This window comes from Bos indicus x Bos taurus, chromosome 14, assembly GCF_003369695.1.
Source record: "Bos indicus x Bos taurus breed Angus x Brahman F1 hybrid chromosome 14, Bos_hybrid_MaternalHap_v2.0, whole genome shotgun sequence".
Lineage (NCBI taxonomy): Eukaryota > Metazoa > Chordata > Mammalia > Artiodactyla > Bovidae > Bos > Bos indicus x Bos taurus.
The window spans coordinates 32,741,380-32,762,861 of NC_040089.1; the positions used below are offsets into that span (position 1 = coordinate 32,741,380).

The 21,482-nt window shown below is 36.7% G+C and overlaps 1 protein-coding gene across 5 annotated transcripts in view; it reads left to right on the plus strand.

The window, feature by feature from the left end:
- The window catches only part of C14H8orf34 (chromosome 14 C8orf34 homolog), a 366,056-nt gene that overhangs the window by 67,864 nt on the left and 276,710 nt on the right, over positions 1 to 21,482 (plus strand). For all 5 annotated transcript variants that reach the window (XM_027561136.1, XM_027561138.1, XM_027561139.1 and 2 more), the window contains exons 2-3: positions 78 to 225; positions 10,189 to 10,320. In XM_027561136.1, the coding sequence (XP_027416937.1) occupies positions 78 to 225; positions 10,189 to 10,320 (280 nt within the window). The remainder of the gene's footprint in view (positions 1 to 77; positions 226 to 10,188; positions 10,321 to 21,482) is intronic.

The window sequence follows — 21,482 nt, forward strand, 5'->3', positions numbered from 1 at the left end:
TGCCTAGTAATAGTAAGTGATGTGTGTGTGTTTGCTGTTATTATTAGATGTAAACGTATGCTCTACTCTGCCTTCAGGAATTAATGACCAAGTTAATAACTGAGACACCTGACCAGCCAATCCCATTTCTCATTGACCATCTTCAGTCAAAACAAGGAAACCGTGGGCAGCTTCAAAGAACCTTATCTGGATCTGCAGCTCTCTGGGCAGAAAGTGAAGCATTAGGTAAATGAAAAGATACATTTTACAGTTAATGTTAATACATTTAATTAAAATTTATGAAAGTCTTTCTTTTTATAACAAGTAAATCTAGATAGTTACCTATGGTTTCATGTATTCATTGGTGTTCACCCATATGCTAGTACTTGTCAAAAAGTATTCTCGAATTTGAATATATTGTTATTTATTAGGCTTCCAAACATGAGAATCTTTGTATTCAATTTGAATGGAAATAAGATTCAGGAAAGCTTTCATTTCATATGAATTCAAACTAATTATTTTAAACTTTAGTTATTCTCTTTATGAAGAATTTGAATTAAGCGCTTATAGCTCCTCTGGGCAAAAAGGTAAACAATACATTTCTAGAGTTACCTTTTCTGTAGCCCAAATGGATAATTATTCTCTGTTTTCCTCAGTTCTAATTTTACCTTATGTTGTAAGTTCAACCTGATTTATTTACTGTAAACATTGGGGAACCAGCCTTACCTCTTCAGTAAGCACTAGTGAGATAATTGGGTAGACTTGTCTTTGATTTTTGTTTATAAAATGTGTATCTAATAGCTTATTTCTTCTACACACTGGTCTGTTAGTTTGGTATTTACTTCTGAACCCAAATCCCACCCCAAACCTGTGGCTTGAGTAGCTAACTCCTCACTTGACTCCCATGATATCTGACTGACTGGATTCCAAATGCTTTCTAGGGATAGTACGATTGCTTCTCTTCTTTTCATGCCCTCTGGGATCCCATGAAAGGATTTTGGTTCTCTCTGGCTGTATTCTCACACTGGTGCTTAAAGCGGGTAGGGGATAGGGTATTCTCTGCAGAATATAGACAACTCTGGTGTTGTTATCAATATAGAAGTTCTCTGCTGCATACAGGAAACCAGAATATGAGCTTTTGGTATAATAAGAGGGAACTCTTGGTTTTTCTTGGTCACTTTTTTAGGGTTAGATTCTTAGCAAGGTGAGTATTAGGCATAGGCTCTGGTTTGTAGGTGCAAAGAGGAATCCATTCTTGTGAAGGTGGACCAGATAAACATCTGTGAGCCCATTAAAACTCATAGGAACCCATATTTGTAAGTTATCATGTCTGGAGAGACAATAGTGTATTAAATTCTATAGCATTAATCAACACACATTTAACAGCTCCCATTTACCACAAGTCAAAAGTCTGTGGAGGGTTTAAGCATATCTTCTGTTTCATCACACAAAGCTACAGATAAAGATGTTGGCCAGGTTGTATCTTCATCCAGAGGCTGGAATAAGAAAGAATCTGCTTCCAAATTCATTCAGGTTGTTGGCAGAATTAGTTTCCTTGCAGCTATATGACTGAAGTCCCTGTTTTCTTGCTGGATCTCAGCCAGCAGCTGCTCTAAACAAATAGGTACAACCCACAGTTCTTTGCCACACAGCTCTCGCATCCCGGGAGCTTATTTCTTTTTGTTTCCTGAGAGAGACTGTGTTGCTGTTGTTGTTCAGTTGCTAAGCAAACTCAGTTTGCTAAGTTGCTAAGTTGTATCCAAGTCTTTGGGACCCCATGGACTGCAGTGTGCCAGGCTTCCCTGTCCTTCACTATCTTCCAGAGTTTGCTCAGATTCATGTTCATGGAGTCGGTGATGCTGTCTAACCATCTCATTCTCTGTCGTCCGTTCTTCCTTTTGCCTTTGATCTTTCCCAGCAACTGAATCTTTCCCAGTGAGGTGGCTTTTCACATCAGGTGGCCAAAGTATTGGCACTTCAGCTTTGGCATCAGTCCTTCCAATGACTTCAGGGTTGACTTTCTTTTAGGATTGACTGGTTTGATCTCTTTGCTGTCCAAGGGACTCTCAAGAGTCTTCTCCAGCACCACGATTCAAAAGCATCCGTTCTTCAGCACTCAGCCTTCTTACATTTATTTCTTTATTTTTGAACTTTTAATTTTGTATTGGAGTATAGCCAATTAACAATGTTGTGATAATTTCAGGTGAACATGAAGGGACTTAGCCATACATATACATGGATCCATTCTCCCCCAAACCCCATCCCCTCCCTCATTAGGCTGCCACATAACGTTCAGCGGAGTTCTGTATGCTATACAGTAGGTCCTTGTTGGTTATCCATTTTAAATATAGCAGGCTTATTTCTGTAACAAGGAAGAGAATTTCTTTCAGTAGGTTTACTAAGATGGAATCTTATAATACAATGTATATAGTGAAGGACAGGGAAGCCTGGGGTGCTGCTATTCATGGGGTCACAAAGAGTTGGACACGACTGAGTGACTGAACAACAACAAAATAAAGCAAGAGGGGAACACAGGACTAAAATTCATCCAGCTTCTTTGGATGAACTTGAATTTCTTGCGGCGTCTTAGTAGATAATTCCAGCAGGCTGTTGGATATGAGTCTAAAACTGTGGATGGGTTAAGGCAGAAGTTTCAGGAATAGCATTCAGGATTGTGCACATTAAAATTACGAGAATGGAAGAATGGAAGAAGTTGTGCTTAAATTTAGAGTAGGAGCTGGACTGGGATAAGGCAAGTGTGAGATGATATCTTTCATCAATATTTTTCCAGTTTTTTAAGAAGTGAAGTTGTTTGCTGAGGACAAGAATTTTGGGGAATAAATCGGGGAAATTGAAGTGAATGATAATGATTGTGAAGTCACCCTGGGGAATAAAAAGAAACTTGGCAAAGGAAAATAAAAAAGACTGAAGCAGTCCAGGGGCTTATCTAAAATTCAAGACATGAAGTAATAATGGAAATGGAAATAAATGAAGTAATAATGGAAATTATGGGCAGGATTGTGGTTTTTTCCCCACAGTGCCCAGAACTGCTAGGAGGAAGGGGAGAAAAGCAGTTTGAGAGACTGATGAGAACTGTGGATGTACAGCAGTGAGGATGAAGGGTGGACAGACAGTTTTATAAGGATGTCTGTGGGTGAATTGCACAAGCAATCAAAGCATGTGGCCCAGTATAAGAGGGAGGGAACAAGGAAACAGTCTAGACATAAAAAGCAGATCAGAGAACTAAGAATCTTTAAGAGGCAAATGTTAGGGAAAGTATGGTGAAAATATGAAAGATTGAGAAGGCCAGGGAAATTGTGATTTCTGGGACCAAGACTTTTGAGGGGAAATGATTCCAAATGATGAGAAAGTCCTGTGGGTGGCCTGAGTTTGTGGTCTCTGAAGTTCAGGAAAGTGAAGTTCTGTAGGGTTTGAGAGGACAGTGAAGTGTGAGACTCAATACATGGTTTGTTTAAGAAATTAAGAGGTCACCAGGGTTTCATTCTGGTTGTTGAAAGGTCAAGGGTAACTGTGCTAGTGTCTTGAGTAGGGCTGCAAGAGTAATCAGGAGCAGAAAGATGCAGTGATGAAGAGTGGTGAGCAGTATAGACACGCAGCACTTACCACAGGAGAGGAGAAATGTTCAGCCGAACATGGATGGACCATATTTGCTTTTCTCTTTCTGACTTACTTCACTCTGTATGACAGATTGTAGGTCTACCCACATCTCTACAGATGGCCCAGTTTCACTCCTTTTTATGGCTGAGTAATATTCCATCATGTATATGCACCACATCTTCTTTACCCACTCATCTGTCATTGGACATTTAGGTTGCTTCCTTGTCCTAGCTGCTGTATATGTGGAATCTAGAAAAATGGTACAGATGAACCTATGTCCAGGGCAGGAATAGACATGCAGGTATAGATAATGGGCTTGTGGACACAGTAAGGAAGGGGAGGGTGGGATGAATTGGGAGATTAAGATTGACATATATACACTACCATGTATAAAATAGAGAGCTAGTGGAAAGCTGCCGTATAGCACAGGGAGCTCAGCTTGGTGGTCTGTGATGACTTGAGAGTGGGATGGGGGATGTAGGTGGGAGGTAGGTCCAAGAGGGAGGGGATACATGTATACACAGCTGATTCACTTCACTGAACAGCAGAAAGTAACACAGCACTGTAAAGCAATTACAGTCCAAAACAAACAAACAAAACAGAAAAACACCGTGGATGAACAGAAAACCCCAGCCTATGGCAGGTGACACGTGAGGAGGGGATGAACACCTTCATTCCAAGGAACTGCAGAGGAGGGAGCACTCTTGTGGAAAGAATGATGTGGCTCTTCTCTTGAAGGAGAGGATTTGAAAACGGAGGACTGTTGTTTACCATGGAATATATGCCCCAGAAGGTGAAGAGGAAGATTTTAGAGGGGAGGATATAGCAGGAGGGAGAAGGAAAGCAGAGACTAATTCTTGGATACGAGTATTAGTAGAAGAGGTTATAATTCAGGTGACAGTAAATAGTGCCAGTTTAAACTTTAACTGTTATTTTGAATTATTTCTTTTGGTGCTTGTTATAATTAGTTAGAAAAGGTCTCAATATTCAAACTATTTAGGTTAATACTTTTTGAAAATATCTGAAGGTGCCCACTTTTTGCTTTTAAATTATTCTAGCATCTTGGGGACTTAACATGTTCTCAGAAGTTTGTCTTTTAATGTCTAGGAGAAAGTTGAAAGCAACCTTGTTTTTACTTATTTTTAGATGCTCTATTATTAAACACTTATGGGATTTGTTTTTTTTCTTTATTTCTGATATTCAAAAGTTTTACTGGGAACACATCTGGATGTTTGTCTCTTTTCTTATTTTTCATTTTATCCAGTGAATCCTTTCAATTAGCAAACCTGCATCTCTATCCTAGAATACTTGTCTCCTTGTGTACTTAGTGCTTCTATTGTATTTGTTTTGATTTCTTCAGAAAAATCAGCTATGTGTAAATTGTCTTCTTTATTTTATCGATAACTTCTAGGGAGGTTTGTCAAGTGTGTTCTCCCTGTCACTGATTCAATTTTCCACAGTATTACTTTTCTCTTTCTGGCTTTGTATACAAATTCAAATGTTGGTACATATTGCATTTTAATTTCCTGTCAGTATTCTTTATCTTCTTTCATTTATCTTAGCAATTATCGTTTTAGAGTTTTATCTCTTTTCTCATTTCTTTTTGCTTCACAGAGTCTATTTTATTTGTATTAAGAAGATAAAATAGCCATATGCAAAAATTTGAAGGTTTTTTCATAGTAAATCTTCCCGCAAACTATGAATTTCTTCTATATCTTGAGTGATGTATTCTTGCTTTTTATATTGAATCTTCCTTGTTAAAATATTTATTTTGTTTATTTGAATTTAAATGAAGGATGTTCGAATTAGTTTTGTTTGTTTAGTTGCTAAGTCACGTCCTGTTCTTTTGTGACCCCATGGACTACAGCCCTCCAGGCTCCTCTGTCCATTGGATTTCCCAGGCAAGAATACTGGAGTGAATTGCCATTTCCTCCTCCAGGGAATCTTCCCAAACCAGGGATCGAACTTGTGTCTCCTGCATTGGCAGGCAGGAGGATCTTTACTGCTGAGCAATGGGAGAAGTCCATCTAGTTTTAGGTTTGTCAATAAATAGTGTAGGTGTTCTATTCTTTTTTGTTCTCTTACGAGAACAACAACAAAAAAAATAGCTTAGAACTATTTAGATAGTTTTAAAACATTTGGGGGAGACAGATGAAATCATGGCTGCTACTGTCTCCAGTGTCAGTCAAATCCTATAGGTCTTTGAGAAACTGACAAGTGACTTTCTGTCTCACATCTCTTTTCAACACATTAAGTAAGAACAGTATCATTGCTAAGATATTTAAATTAATATGGATTGTTTTTTTTCTTTCCAATAGTGGAGAATTTAAAAAGCTGCAAAATCCGGTGTATTATTATTCTATGGCTGCTTTTAGTTTTTCTTTGTATCATGAGATACTGTGTTTTGTGTCCATGATTCTTAATTCCTTAGCTGTGTTGCATTAGAAGAAACTATGGTCCTAGGCTGGATATAGAAAGACAAATTCTGACAGACTGTGAAACCATGTCAGGAGCTGAATCTGAGGTAGGGGCAAGCATTGTGAATGTCTAGATATTTTTCAATCTATTTCTGATAATGTCTATCTTTGTCTTAATTCTGTCTATGGCATAATGCAGACCAGTATTTCTGTTCATAGACCAATATTTCTGTTACTAGTATAATGGCACCCCACTCCAGTACTCTTGCCTGGAAAATCCCATGGACGGAGGAGCCTGGTAGGCTGCAGTCCATGGGGTCGCTAAGAGTCGGACACGACTGAGTGACTTCACATTCACTTTTCACTTTCATGCATTGGAGAAGGAAATGGCAACCCACTCTAGTGTTCTTGTCTGGAGAATCCCAGGGATGGGGGAGCCTGGTGGGCTGCTGTCTATGGGGTCGCACAGAGTCGGACATGACTGAAGCGACTTAGCAGCAGCAGCAGCAGCATACCTCTTTTGGTATTTAATGGGATGTTTGCAGCAGAAAAACTGGATAACAACTCATTAAGTACAAATTTAACTTGCAAATTTGAGGAATCTCTATAATATTTCATGATGTCTACTTGGTGTTTATAAGTGGATAGCCAGAGAAAGATTTATGAATCATGCATAGAGCTAGGATGATTTGAAAATATTGAAATTTAAACAAGAAGGTAGAAGGAAGCTAACGAATGTCATGTAGATAAAAGATAAGGAAGCAATGAATAAGACAAAGAAGGTGCAGTTAGGTAGATGATATGGGGATAAGGAGAATATAATGCCCTGATAATAAAAGAAGAAAAAGCTCTACAATAGAGTCTGTCTAAAAATATGGGATGAAAAGATGTCAAGAGGGATGAACTCCTGAAAAGATCATTTCATTTGAAAGTTGGTATGATACTGGCCACCTTTGAAGGGGAACTGTAGCTTTCAGTAAAGGTGATGGAACTACTCTTTCTTGAACAGAACAGTGGAAAAAATGAGTAATACTGTTTTGCCGAAAGTTTTCACTTTCGTCTTAGGGTCAAAAGATTTGTTAACAAAATAAGCCACTCGTTATATACAAATCAATAATAAAAATATTTATTAGAGAATTATCTAGCTTACTTTCATATACTAACATTAAAAGAAGAGAAATAGAGCAGAAGATACATCACCAAATTGGACTTGCTGACATTCAAACTTAAACAATGCGGAGAAGTCCCATGTGACAGCAGTCTGGAGTTCCAATTGGGAAAAGGTCCCGGGCAGTGCATTAGCTCTGTGTGTGAGACTTCCAAGATTACAGTTCAGAGTTCCCCCTTATAAACTCAGGATGGATGCAAACTGATATCATCATCAATGTGTAACCAAATTGCAAGCCTCAGTTTAGTTCAGTACAGTCACTCAGTTGTGTCCAACTCTTTCAGTTCAGTTCAGTTGCTCAGTCTTGTCCGACTCTTTGCAACCTCATGAACCGCAGCATGCCAGGCCTCACTGTCCGTCACCAACTTCCGGAGTCCGCCCAAACCCTTTGTGACCCCATAAACTGCAGCACGCCAGGCTTCCCTGTCCAACACCAACTCCCGGAGCTTACTCAAACTCATGTCCATCAAGTCGGTGATGCCATCCAACCATCTCATCCTCTGTGGTCCCCTACTCCTCCTGTTTTCAATCTTTCCCAGCATCAGGGTCTTTTCCAATGAGTCAGCTCTTCACATCAGGTGGCCAAAGTATTGGACTTTCAGCTTCAGCATCAGTCCTTTCAATGAATATTCAGGACTGATTTCCTTCAGAATTGATTGGTCTGATCTCCTTGCAGTCCAAGGAACTCTTAAGAATCTTCTCCAACACCACAGTTCAAAAGCATCAATTCTTCAGCACTCAGCTTTCTTTATAGTCCAGCTCTCACATTCATACTTTACGGGAAAAACCATAGCCTTGACTCAATGGACCTTTGTTAGCAAAGTAATGTCTCTGCTTTTGAATATGCTATCTCGGTTGGTCGTGACTCTTCCAAGGAGCAAGGATCTTTTAATTTCCTGGCTGCAGTCACCATCTGCAGTGACTTTGGAGCCCAAGAAAGTAAAGTCCCTCACTGTTTCCGTTGTTTCCCCTTCTGTTTGCCATGAATTGATGGGACCAGATGCCATGATCTTTGTTTTTTGAATGTTGAGTTTTAAGCCAGTTTTTTACACTCCTCTTTCAACTTCATCAAGAGGCTCTTTAGTTCCTCTTCACTTTCTGCGTTAAGCATGGTGTTATCTGCATATCTGAGGTTATTGATGTTTTTACCCACAATCTTGATTCCAGCTTGTACTTCATCCAGTCTGGCATTTTGCACCATTTTTCTGCATATAAGTTAAATAAGCAGGGTGACAATATACAGCCTTGATGTACTCCTTTCCCGGCTTGGATCTAGTCCATTGTCCCATGTCCAGTTCTAACTGTTGCTTCTTGACCTGTATACAGATTTCTTAGGAAGCAAGTAAGGTCATCTGGTATTCCCATCTCTTGAAGAGTTTTCCACAGTTTGTTGTGATCCACGTATTAAAGACTTTGGCATAGTCAGTAAAAGAGAATTGGATATTTTTCTGGAACTCTCTTGCTTTTTCTGTGATCCAGCAGGTGTTGGCAATTTGATCTCTGGTTCCTCTGCCTTTTCTAAATTCAGCTTGAACATCTGGAAGTCCACAATTCATGTACTGTTGAACCCTGGTTTGGAGAATTTTGAGTATTACTTTGCTAGCATTTGAGATGAGAACAATTGGTCAGTAGTTTGAGCATTCTTTGGCATTGCCTCTCTTTGGGATTGGAATGAAATCTGAGCTTTTCCAGTTCTGTGTCCACTTCTGAGTTTTCCAAATTTGCTGGCATATTGAGTGAAGCACTTTCACAGCATCATCTTTTAGGTTTTGAAACAGCTCAACTGGGATTCCATCACCTCCACTAGCTTTGTTCATAGTGATACTTCCTAAGGCCCCCTTGACTTTGCATTCCAGGATGTCTGGCTCTAGGTGAGTGATCACACTATTGTGATTATCTGGGTCATGAAGATTTTTTTTGTATAGTTCTTCTGTGTACTCTTGCCACCTCTTCTTAATATCTTCTGCTTCTGTTAGGTCCATACCATTTCTGTCCTTTATTGAGCCCATTTTTGCATGAAATGTTCCCTTGGTATCTTTATTTTCTTGAAGAGATGTCTAGTCTTTCCCATTCTATTGTTTTCCTCTATTTCTTTGCATGGATCACTGAGGAAGGCTTTCTTATCTCTCCTTGCTTTTCTTTGGAACTCTGCATTCAAATGGGTGTATCTTTCCTTTTCTCCTTTGTCTTTAGCTTCTCTTCTTTTCTCAGCTATTTGTAAGGCCTACTCAGACAACCATTTTGCCTTTTTCCATTTCTTTTTCTTGGGGATGGTCTTGATCACTGCCTCTTGTACAATGTTTTGTCTTGTAAAACTTGGAATGTTGTTTAAGCCTGGGATTTGGCTGTTCATGCCCTTTTCAGGGGCTAAACAATCTCAAAATTCCCCCCTGCCCCCCACCACACACACATCTTATCTATGGTGCTGCAAGTCCTGCATTTACAGCAGGCAGTCTTATGCAGTCACTCCCAGTCAGGGCTGTGTCCAGGAAGGTTAGAAGCCTGGTCAGAGGCCTGCTCTGTTTTGTCTCTGAAGAGTAAACAAGTCTGTTTATTTAATTTCCCTAACAAATACTATGGTGGAAATGTGTGTGTGCACCCATAGTTTTATGTGTCATAGTGAATAACAGATAAGGTAACATCAGATGAGTAAAGTTTACTTAAACATTTAGTTGTTTTTATTTACAGCAAAATACAGTGCTTTATTCTACGATACCCATTTATAGAATGTGATTTTAAGTAATTTGTGCCTTAAAGACTTTCAAATAATTTTACAGTTTAACATCATTTTAATCATATTAATATACAAACTAATTCAAATCAAATGCAAAACTCACATTTACAGGAAAAATAAAGCAAGTAATACTCTAGGATATTTGCATTATTTTGATACAAGGCAGCATAGCTTTCGCTAGGTATATCTAATTACTTCATGGATTTAATTTTTGATCAATTGTGAAATCACTTATTGTTTTTATTGTGTTTTTTTTTGTTGTTGTTTGACAGAACATAAAGGAACAAGAAGAGATTTCAGAAACTATGATAAACCCTGGCAGTTAAATGCAAAGAAGCCTAAAAAGTCAAAAAGTGACCTTGCTGTGTCTAATATTTATCCACCATCTCCAGAATCAAAATCATGTAAGGAAATTTGTCATTTAAATATTAACTTAATGTATGTTAAGTGTGTGTTAGTAAAGTGAAGAAAAGGTAAGAATTGAAGCCAAATTTTTTTCTGATATTTCTGCCTATTAATTCTAATGAATTTCACATTTGTTTTAGCATTAACGTATATTCTCAAGCATATGTGATTGATTTAGACTTTTGAGTATACTGTTCTTTTAAGAATGTAAACTTCATGGAGCAGGTCCCTTGCCTCTCATGAACAGTTGCAGTATTTTATCATATTCAGAGCAATACCAACCCTACGTTTAATAAAGGATATAAAAATAAATCTTTTAGAGGGAAGGCAAAGAAGATTTCTGTTCAAAACATTTAACAAAATTAAAAAAAAAAATCCTTCATCCAGGGTCTCTCTGAAGTCCTACTCATTTATTACTGAAGGCTGTGTATTTGTTCTATCCCACAGTAATAAGTACCTGTTCTCTCAATGCCCCTCCTCCTTTCTCTCTGCCTTTCTAGCTACTAAGTTTTTCCAGTGCTATGCACAAACATGTCATATAGCTTAGGATCTTGTTGCAAGTCAGTTATTCTTAGAAGACAAAAGATCCTGAAAGCTGTTCTTAAACATCAGTTTCTTGTGCTTGTTGCAGACTGAGATACGGGATTTTAATTTAAACAGAGAAAGGAATAGGTAGAAAATACTTACTTTTGTTTGAAAATTTTGAAAAATCATTATGTGCTAACTGGATTCTGAATTTGGAACATTTGTGAAAATAACTGAAATTAACTCCTTGAGGTTTTTTTGTTTGTTTGTTTATACAATGACACTTATACAAAGAATTGTATCAGCCACAAAATTCTAGCAAGAATTATGTGAAGTATTATAAACTACAAATGTTCTTTAAAAATTATTATTGTAGCTAAATTATACTGCTTCACCAGGTTGGTTCATAATATTTGGTCCCAACATTTAAAAAAAGCATATAAGTTTAAAATTTAAATGTGTTGTTCACAACTATATTCCCAGTAATAGTACAGTTCCTGACTCAATGAATAGTGTTAAATGAAAAAAAAGAATAAAGGAATAAATGAAATCAATCAGTTCTCAGTCTCACATTTCTCTTTCTATCCTTGGAAATGTCTGTCTGTCTGTCTTCATTCTTTCTCAATGATAAATATTAATACATAACCCTAGAGCTTGCTTGGAGAAGGCACTGTCACCCCACTCCAGTACTCTTGCCTGGAAAATCCCATGGATGGAGGAGCCTGGTGGGCTGCAGTCCATGGGGTCACTAAGAGTCGTGTCACTTTCCCTTTTCCCTTTCATGCACTGGAGAAGGAAATGGCAACCCACTCCAGTGTTCTTGCCTGGAGAATCCCAGGGACGGGGGAGCCTGGTGGGCTGCCGTCTATGGGGTCGTGCAGAGTTGGACACGACTGAAGCAACTTAGCAGCAGCAGCAGCAGCAGCAGCAGAGCTTGCTAATTTTAAAGAGCTAAGTCCTGGATCTCAGCTCTTAGAGGACAGAATGCTGTAAGGTCCTTCATTTTACACAGACTTTGCTATTTATGGAATGTTCTGTAGGCACAGAATGTTACTGGTGAACTGGCATTTAATATCTTTTCTGTTCAGGTACCCTACTCTTGACCTCTGGCTCCACTGGACTATTAGCTTTTTAAAGGAAAATTATTAACACAGTCTCATGCATTTTTAATAATAAACATGGTATTAAGATTATAGGATTCAGAGTTATTAATTAGAAATATATTGTTTAAACATAAATTGTTCCTGAAATAATAGAATTTCTTTTGAACATAGACTGGTAAGTCACAGTTGTATGTTGTAATATATGAAGCAGCACTAGAAAGAAGCACGAAAAAAGAATAAATACAATGTTAATAAGTTTATTAAAATAGGATGCCCCAATTTTTTTGATTTATTCTCCCAAAACAAAAACAAGAAAAGATGAAACAGAGAAACAAATGGCAACCTCTTATTGAAATAAGTGCAATCTCTAGCCAAGCTCTACAGGCCTTTGAAATTGACTGTATTATTTTAAATTGATTTGGAAAGCAAAGGACCATGATTTTCTAAAGCAATCTTGAAAAATATGAACTAGCTTGGAGAATTTACCCTGACTGGCTTCAAGTCATTTTATAAAACTGTAGTTATCAAGACAGTGTGATTTTGGAGAAAGGATGGAAAAATAGATCAATTGACCTTAATAAAAAGTTTTAAAAAAGAACCTACATATGCAGTCAAATGGTTTTTCACAAGGACATCTAAGCGGTATAGTAAGAAAAGAAACAGTCCCTTCAACACTGGATATTCATATGGAAAAATACACACATTGATTCATATGGAAAAATACACACGTTGATCCGTACCTTAATTCATGCTGAAAATCAGTCTGAGATGGGTCATAGACCTACAGATGGAAACAAGAACAGTGAAATGTCAAAAATAAAACATGCAAGTGTAACATTGTGACCTTGGAGAGCCAAAAAAGTTTTAGAGACATTCTAGTTTCCATGGCTTCATAACAAATCACTCAAAAATACATTTTTTTAGGTTAAAATAACAAAAATTAAGCATTTTAAATTGTGCCATTCACATGGCATTTAGTACATTCAAAATAGTGCTACCATAACCTCTTTCTTACCAAAACATTTTACCTCAGAAAAGGAAACTGTAAGTCACACAATATTTCTACCTCCCCCCAGTCCCTGGAAACTTGCTTTCTCTCTCTATGAATTTGCCTGTTTCGATTGGTTCAGGCTGTAAAGAATCTGCCTGCAATGTGGGGACACCTGAGTTTGACCCCTGGGTCAGGAACATCCCCTGGAGAAGGAAATGGCAACCCACTCCAGTATTTTTGCTTGGGAAATCTCATGGACAGAGGAGCCTGGCACAAAGAATTGGACACGACTGAGCAAGAAGGGGATGACAGAGGATGAGATGGTTGGATGGCATCACTGGCAAACTCAATGGACTTGAGTTTGAGTAAACTCTGGGAATTGGTGGTGGACAGGGAAGCCTGGCGTGCTGCAGTCCATGGGGTTGCAGAGTCAGACACGACTGAGCAACTGAACTGAACTGAACTGAGTGACTAACACTTTCGTCTTAATAGAATCATATGATGTGTGATCTTCCTGTGATGGACTTATTTTCCCTAGTGTAATATTTTCAGGTTCATTCCCATTGCAGCAGGTAATAGAACTTCATTCCTTTTTGTGGTTGAATCATATTCCATTGTATAGATAGCCTACTTTCTGTTTATTCATCCATTTATTTTAGGATATTTTGGTTGTTTCTACATTTTGCTATCATGAATAGTCCTGGTATAAACATTGACATACAAGTAGTTGTTTGAAATCATGATCCATGATTTTGAGGATATACCTTGAGGTGGAAATGCTGGGTCACATTGTATGTTTTAACTGGAGAGAACTGCAGTTGTATTTTATAGAGGCTGTACTATTTTACATTCCCATCAGCAATGTAAAGGTTTCTGGTTTCTCCACAGTCTCACCAACATTTGTTACTTTCTATTTATAACAAAAATATTATACCATACAAGTGGGTGTGAAGTGTTACCTCGTTTTGACTTAGGTTTCTATAACAACTAATGATACTGAATGTCCTTCCATGTTCTTCTTGGTTGTATGTGTATCTTCCTTGGAGAAATGTCTATTGAAGTCCTTTGTTCATTTTTTAAAGTAAGTGCTATTCTTTTTATCTGCAAGTAGAGTTAGTTTTATTTTCTACTTTCCAATTTTGATGCTGTTTATTTTGTCTTCTTGCCTGCTTGCTCGGGCTAGAAATTTAATAGTGTTGAAGGTCAGCGATGAAAGCCAGCATCCTTTCTTGTTTCTCATATTAAGGGGAAAACTTTCATTATTTTACTAATCTACATGACGTTAGCTGTGAGTTTCTTTTATCATATTGAAGAAGTTCCTTTCTACTCGTTTACTGGGAGTTTTTATTATGACAGAATATTGAATTTTGTCAAAAGCCTTTTCTCCATCAGTCAAAATGATGGTGTATTTTAAAATTCATTCTGTTAACACAATTATTGTATTGATTAATTTTCTTATGTTAAATAACTTTTATATTCATGAGATAAATCCCACTTTGTCATGATGTTTAATCTTTTTTAATGAGTTCATGTATTAGTCTTAGTTTTTATTGTATGGGAACAGCTTATAAATACTTTTTAAATATAATTTTTATTTGACATTGGGGTATAGTTTATTTACAGTGTTGTATTAGTTTTAGGTGTATGGCAAAGTGATTCAGTTATACATCTACATATATCCATTCTTTTTCAGATTCTTTTCCCATATAGGTTATTACAGAATATTGAGTAGAGTTTCCTGTACTATACATTAGGTCCCTGTTGATTATCTATTTTCTATGTAATAGTGTGTATATGTTAATCCCAAACTCCTAATTATCCCCCCCACCACCTTTCCCCTTTGGTAACCATAAGTTTGTTTTCCAAGTCTGTGAGGCTGTTTCTATTTTATAAATAAGTTCATTCATATTATCCTTTTAGATTCCACATACGTGATATCATACTACACATGTCTTTCTCTCTCTGACTTACAGCATTTCTTACGATCATGTCTAGATCCATCCATGTTGGCTGCAAATGGCATTATTTCATTCTTTTTTATGACTGAGAAATATTCCATTGTATATACATACTATACCTTCTTTATCCATTCCTCTGTGGATAGATATTTAGGTTAACTCCATGTCTTGGCTACTGTAGTGCTGCAGTGAACATTGGAGTGCATGTATCTTTTCACATTATGATTTTCTCTGGATATATGCCCAGGAGTGGGAATGCTATATTGTGTGGCAAGTCTATTTTGAGTTTTTTAAGGAATATCCATACTCTTCTCCATAGTGGTTTTACCAATTTACATTCCCACCAACAGTGTAAAAGGTTTCCCTGTTCTTAAAACCATCTCCCACATTTATTGTTTGTAGACTTTTTGATGATGGCCATTATAGTTTTAATTTGCATTTCTGTAATAATTAGCAATGTTAAGCATCTTTTCATATGCTTTTTTGGCCATCCAAAAAAGCTTTTTTGGTCTTCCTTAGATCTTCTGCCCATTTGTTGATTGAGTTGTTTGTTTTTTTGATATTGTCATGAGCTGTTTGTATAGTTTGGAGATTACTCCCTTGTCAGTTGCTTCATTAGCAAATATTTTCTCCCATTCTGTGGGTTCTTGTTTCATTTCTTTATGGTTTCCTTTGCTGTGCAAAACCTTTTAAGTTGAATTAGATCCCATTTTAAAGTTTTTGTTTTTATTTTCATTAGAATAGGAGATGCATCCAAAAACATACTGCTGCAGTTTATGTGAAAGTGTTCTGCCTGTTTTCCTCTAAGAGTTTTATAGTATCTGGCCTTATATTTAGGTATTTAATCCATTTTGAATTTGTTTTTGTGTTTGAGAATGTTCTATTTTCATTCTTTTACATGGAGCTCTCCGGTTTTTCCAGCACCACTAATTGAAGAGACTGTCTTTTCTCCATTGTATATACACTCTTACCTACCTTGTTGTAAATTAATTGACCATAGGTTTACTTCTGGGCTTTCTATCTTGTTCCATTGATGTATATTTCTGTTTTTGTGCCAGTACCTTACTATTGATTACTACAGCTTCAGTGTATAATCTGGAGTCCAGAGGCCTGATTCCTCCAGCTCCATTTTTCTTTCTCAAGATTGCTTTGACTATTTTGTGTTTCCATAATCCTTTTATTATGCTGCTGAATTTGATATGTTGCAATTTTGTTGAGCATTTTTGCATCTGTTTTCAGAAGAGATGCTGCTGTATTGTTTTATTATTATGTCCTTGTCTTCTGTGTCAGGGAAATGCTGGCTTTATAGAATGAGTTTATATACATTCCCTCCTTTTACATTTTTTTGGAAGTGTTTGAGAAGAATTGTCAGTTCTTTAAATGTTTGGTAGAATTCACCAATGAAGCCACCTTGTCTTGTGCTTGACTTTGTTGTGAGGTTTTTGATTATTGATTCCATGTCTTATTATAAATGTTTTGTTTATTCTTGAGTAGCTTTTGGCAGTTTGTTTCTAGGAATTTTTCCATTTCATCTAGGTTGTGTAGTTTATTGAATTAAATATTCATAACATTCTAATTCTTTTTAAAAACAGTTCTGTAAAGTCTGTAATAATGTCTTGGTTACATTTCTGATTTTAGTAATTTGAGTCTTCTCCCTTTTTTCTTAGTGAATCTAGCTAAAGGTTTATTAATTTTTAAGCTCTTTTTTAATATTCAACTTTTGGTTTTGTTAATTTATTTCTGTTACATTTGAATCCTCTATTTCACCTGTCTCTGTTTTAATACTTATTATTTATATCATTCTGCTAGGTTTAGTTTAGTCTTCTATTCTTTTCTACTTCTTTAAGGTATAAAGGTCAGTTATTGATATAAGATGTTTCTTGCTTTTTATTGTGGGCTTTACGATTGCAAATTCCCATCTGAGAAACCACCTTTACTGTAGTCTATACATTTTGACTTATTTTGTGACCTGACATACATATGGTCTATACTAGAGATTGTTCCACATGCACTTGGAAGAAAAATACATATGACTGTTAGTCTTTGTGTTTTTCTCTATATGTCTATTAGGCCTAATTGATTTATAGTGTTGTTTAAGTGCTCTGTTTTCTTATTGATCTGTCTAGATTTTTTCCATCCATTATTGACACGGAAGTATTAGAGTTTCCAGCTATTATTGTAGAATTCTATACCCTCAGTTATATCAGTGTTTGATTCATGTATTTGGGGGCTCTGCTGCTAAATGTGTTTATGTTAAATAATTGTTCAATCTTCTTGACTGGTTGACCATTTTACCAATATGTAATATTCTTTATCCTCTTCTTTAACAAGTTTTGTCTTAAAGTCTATTTTGTCTGATATTAGCATAGCCACCCCTACTCTTTTTCATTAATGTTTTTTTTTTCTTTTTTTTAAATTTTATTTTATTTTTAAACTTTACTTAATTGTATTAGTTTTGCCAAATATCAAAATGAATCCGCCACAGGTATACATGTGTTCCCCATCCTGAACCCTCCTCCCTCCTCCCTCTTCATTAATGTTTTCATGGAATATCTTTCAAGCATTATTTCTTCAAATGTTCTTTCTTCTCCTTTTGGGACTACCATTATGTGTATTTCGGTACAATATACAAATTGATAAAGAAAAGTCATATGACATCTCAAATAATACTTGAATTGTATTTGATAAAATTTTACAATTCTTACTTTAAAACAAAATTGATAAAGAGACTTTCAAAATAAAAGGATATTTTCTTAGCTGAAGTATTATGGGACAGAAATATTTGTGTAATAAGTATAAAAAGTTTTCTAAGTTACTATTCTTAAAAGAACAAAGACAATAATAAAAGGAAAAAAGACCGTATTAACAGTTATTAACTTTCATATGACATAAATATCATTAACATTCATTTCAGAAGATCTTTATTGCTAAAACTTATTTAAAAAAATAAAATAAAATATATACAATTATATAATATTGTATATTATTTAAGGCCAGTTTTGTAAGGAACACAATAACCTGTTACCCTATGCAATAGACTGTAAGCTCGAATAGAATGTCATCTCCATGAGTACAGGGAATTTTGTTACATTTATTCACACTGCTTTACTCCTAGAAGCTAGGACAGTGTTGTGTGCTATACAAATGAGAGTATAAATGAGTAAATGAAGAGAATTCAAGGGTAGCTTAGTGCAAAATATGTCCTGGTCTCATGAGATAACAGTTTAGAAGCTGTGCATTTTCAGATAACAAAAAAAGAGCACGTTACACAATGCAAACTAGTATAGGTACAAAGATCTGCAAGATAATATTACGATTTTAATTTTCAATTGTGAATTATCACAACTAAAGGAAAATAAGACAAATAGAGTTCACTGAAGTTTTTCTATGTCCTTGAAGCATTTCTACTGTTTACCTGGTGAAGTGGTGGTTTCTGATAGAATGGTTGAGGATGGTCAGTGGAGTCTTGGCAGAAGGGGCCAGAAAAACATTTGTCTATCAATTCCCTATGCATGATAGTGTATACTGATCCTCTTATAGCCATTTCAAATTTGTGATCCAGAAGAAAAAATTGAGGTAGGTGGGAAACAGTGGAAACAGTGTCAGACTTTATTTTTGGGGGCTACAAAATCACTGCAGATGTTGATTGCAGCCATGAAATTAAAAGATGCTTACTCCTTGGAAGGAAAGTTATGACCAACCTAGATAGCATATTCAAAAGCAAAGACATTACCTTGCCAACAAAGATTTGTCTAGTCAAGGCTATGGTTTTTCCAGCAGTCAGGTATGGATGTGAGAGTTGGACTGTGAAGAAAGCTGAGCACGGAAGAATTGATGCTTTTGAACTGTGGTGTTTGAGAAGACTCTTGAGAGTCCCTTGGACTGCAAGGAAATCCAACCAGTCCATTCTAAAGATCAACCCTGTGTGTTCTTTGGAAGGAATGATACTAAAGCTGAAACTCCAGTACTTTGGCCACCTCATGCGAAGAGTTGACTCATTGGAAAAGACTCTGATGCTGGGAGGGATTGGGGGCAGGAGGAAAAGGGGACGACAGAGGATGAGATGGCTGGATGGCATCACTGACTCGATGGACGTGAGCTTGAGTGAACTCTGAAAGGTGGTGATGGACAGGGAGGCCTGACGTGCTGCAATTCATGGGGTTGCAAAGAGTCGGACATGACTGAGTGACTGAACTGACTGACTGACGTTAACTTCAGTTAAAACCAGAAACTAGAACCAGTTCTCAGTATTTTTATTTATGGTTTTGTATTTGGCAGAGGTTTTTCATTTTTTTAATGTTTCACTTAGCACAGCATATGCAAAGAGGAATAGGTGTATATTTGTTAAAATTTTAGGAAAATAATGAAAAGACTGTACATCTGTGTAGAAAACACAAATTGCATAGATACAAGAGAATTAATGTGGCAATGCAATGTCTGAAAAATCATAGTATGGAAATGCAGAAGGCAAGAGACATGAAATAATAAATTCAGTATAATCAACTTTAGATATATCATAACTATAGTACTGGGAAATTTCCTGACATATTATAAATGAAGGTAAAGTACTTGGGAGGAACTTTTAGGAAAGAATACTAGCATTTATTAAATTTTTAGAAAACAGAGTTAAAAGATCTAAATAATTAAAATTATTTTGGTTCAAAAGAAGTGGATAAATAATATATCAAAAGTCATTTGCAGGAAATAGTAAATTTATTATTTGACCCACAGATGGAAACTATTGGTGGAGATATCAGGATTTAATTAATTCTGATTTGATTAATGTTGTTCAAAATGCTGCTGCTAAATTGCTTTAGTTGTGTCCGACTCTGTGTGACCCCATAGACGGCAGCCCACCAGGCTCCCCTGTCCCTGGGATTCTCCAGGCAAGAACACTGGAGTGGGTTGCCATTTCCTTCTCCAATGCATGAAAGTGAAAAGTGAAAGTGAAGTCGCTCAGTCATGTCCGACTCTTAGCGACCCCATGGACTGCAGCCTACCAGGCTCCTCTGTCCATCGGATTTTCCAGGCAAGAGTACTGGAGTAGGGTGCCATTGCCTTCTCTGAGGGCAATGCTTACTAGGCCCTGGTTATTATACAGTAGGCTGTTTGTGAAGTAGTGACCTCTTTATGAATGAATGGAGCATGACCATTAATAAGGTGCTGTGGATGGGTTCCTGCTGTGCTCTGGGGATGTGTTTTATCTCAGTGATAATTACCGGCTGTCCCTAATCTCAGATTGTTTCACCTCATATGGATCATATTAATATTCTGTTGTTTATACCATTCTATTGTTATCCATTTCTCCTGAGGACATTTTTTAGACAATATATTTAAACTACAGCCCTGAGTTTTAGTACTAAGTATTACCTAAGCAAGGTTTTTAATTCATCAGAAAGCTTTAGAGATTCTCACCTGGAGTCTGTAAACTGGGCTGATGACTTCCAAATCACCTTCCATTAGTTATCAAAACATCCGAAATCATCCAGTGTAGTTGATTAGACCATGATTATCCTGTGGCCTTCCTTGTCCTAGATTTGGATCCCATGATGAATATCACATATGTAGCACATTGTCACAAGCTACAGAAATATAGAAAGAAATTTGTCTTAGTTTCTCTTGAAAGTTCCTGAGGGAGAGAGCTTGGATGTCATATCTTTTCTCTACAGGGCTGCATATAACCTCCCCCAAACTCCATGGCCTTAAACAACAAATTATAATTTCTCAGGGTTCAGCAAATTGGCTGCGCAGTTCTGCTGGTCTCATCTGAGTTTGCCCACCAGGGCATTCAGGTGGTGTTCTACAAAGTCTGCTGGGGTGGGCAGGGGGGCATGTCTCATTATCTGGGAAGGTTGATTGGGACTGATTTTTTTTTAAAAAAGACTATGTTCTTATTTTTTTATTTGAAGATATCTTGATAGGATATGGTAATTTTCAGAAAACTTAGATAATATAATGATGCAGATTAGAGAAATTACTTTTAAAAAGGCTAACAGAAGTACCAGTAAGTGTTTTGAAGGATCTGGTACAAGTACAGTTTTCTCTGCCTCCTCTTCTGAGTTTCTCTTCCCTGTGCCTGAGCTTGTCCTATGGGGTATTACCTGTGGGGTAATAGGTGTATGCTTGAAGGTGTGTTATAGAACCATTGATCACAATCGCTGCATCCCCTCTCCACTGCTTGAAAACTGGGGTGCTGATGTTGGCTGACATCTCCATCCCAGAGTCCCTTAAACAAAGAAACACAGAAGAGGCAGATGCATGTTTTTAGTTTAAATGTATTTAAATTATAGAAGTAATTACTTCTTTAATTTAAATCAGTCTTTAAATATTGCTTATAATGATAATGAAAAAAAAAAACAAACAAACATGTAGAAAGATAGATTCTCTCTCATCAGCCATCTCCTATTCTACTCCCTTGGAAGTAGTTGTATCTTTTCACAGCCTTTGAAGTGATTTACATTCTTTTACATTCTTTTCTTTGTATAAACTAACGTAAAATATGTGGGAGTTGATTTGCTTTATGAAACTGGCTTTAAACTGTACACATTCCTAAGCAACTTGTTTATATTGTTTTAAAATGTATT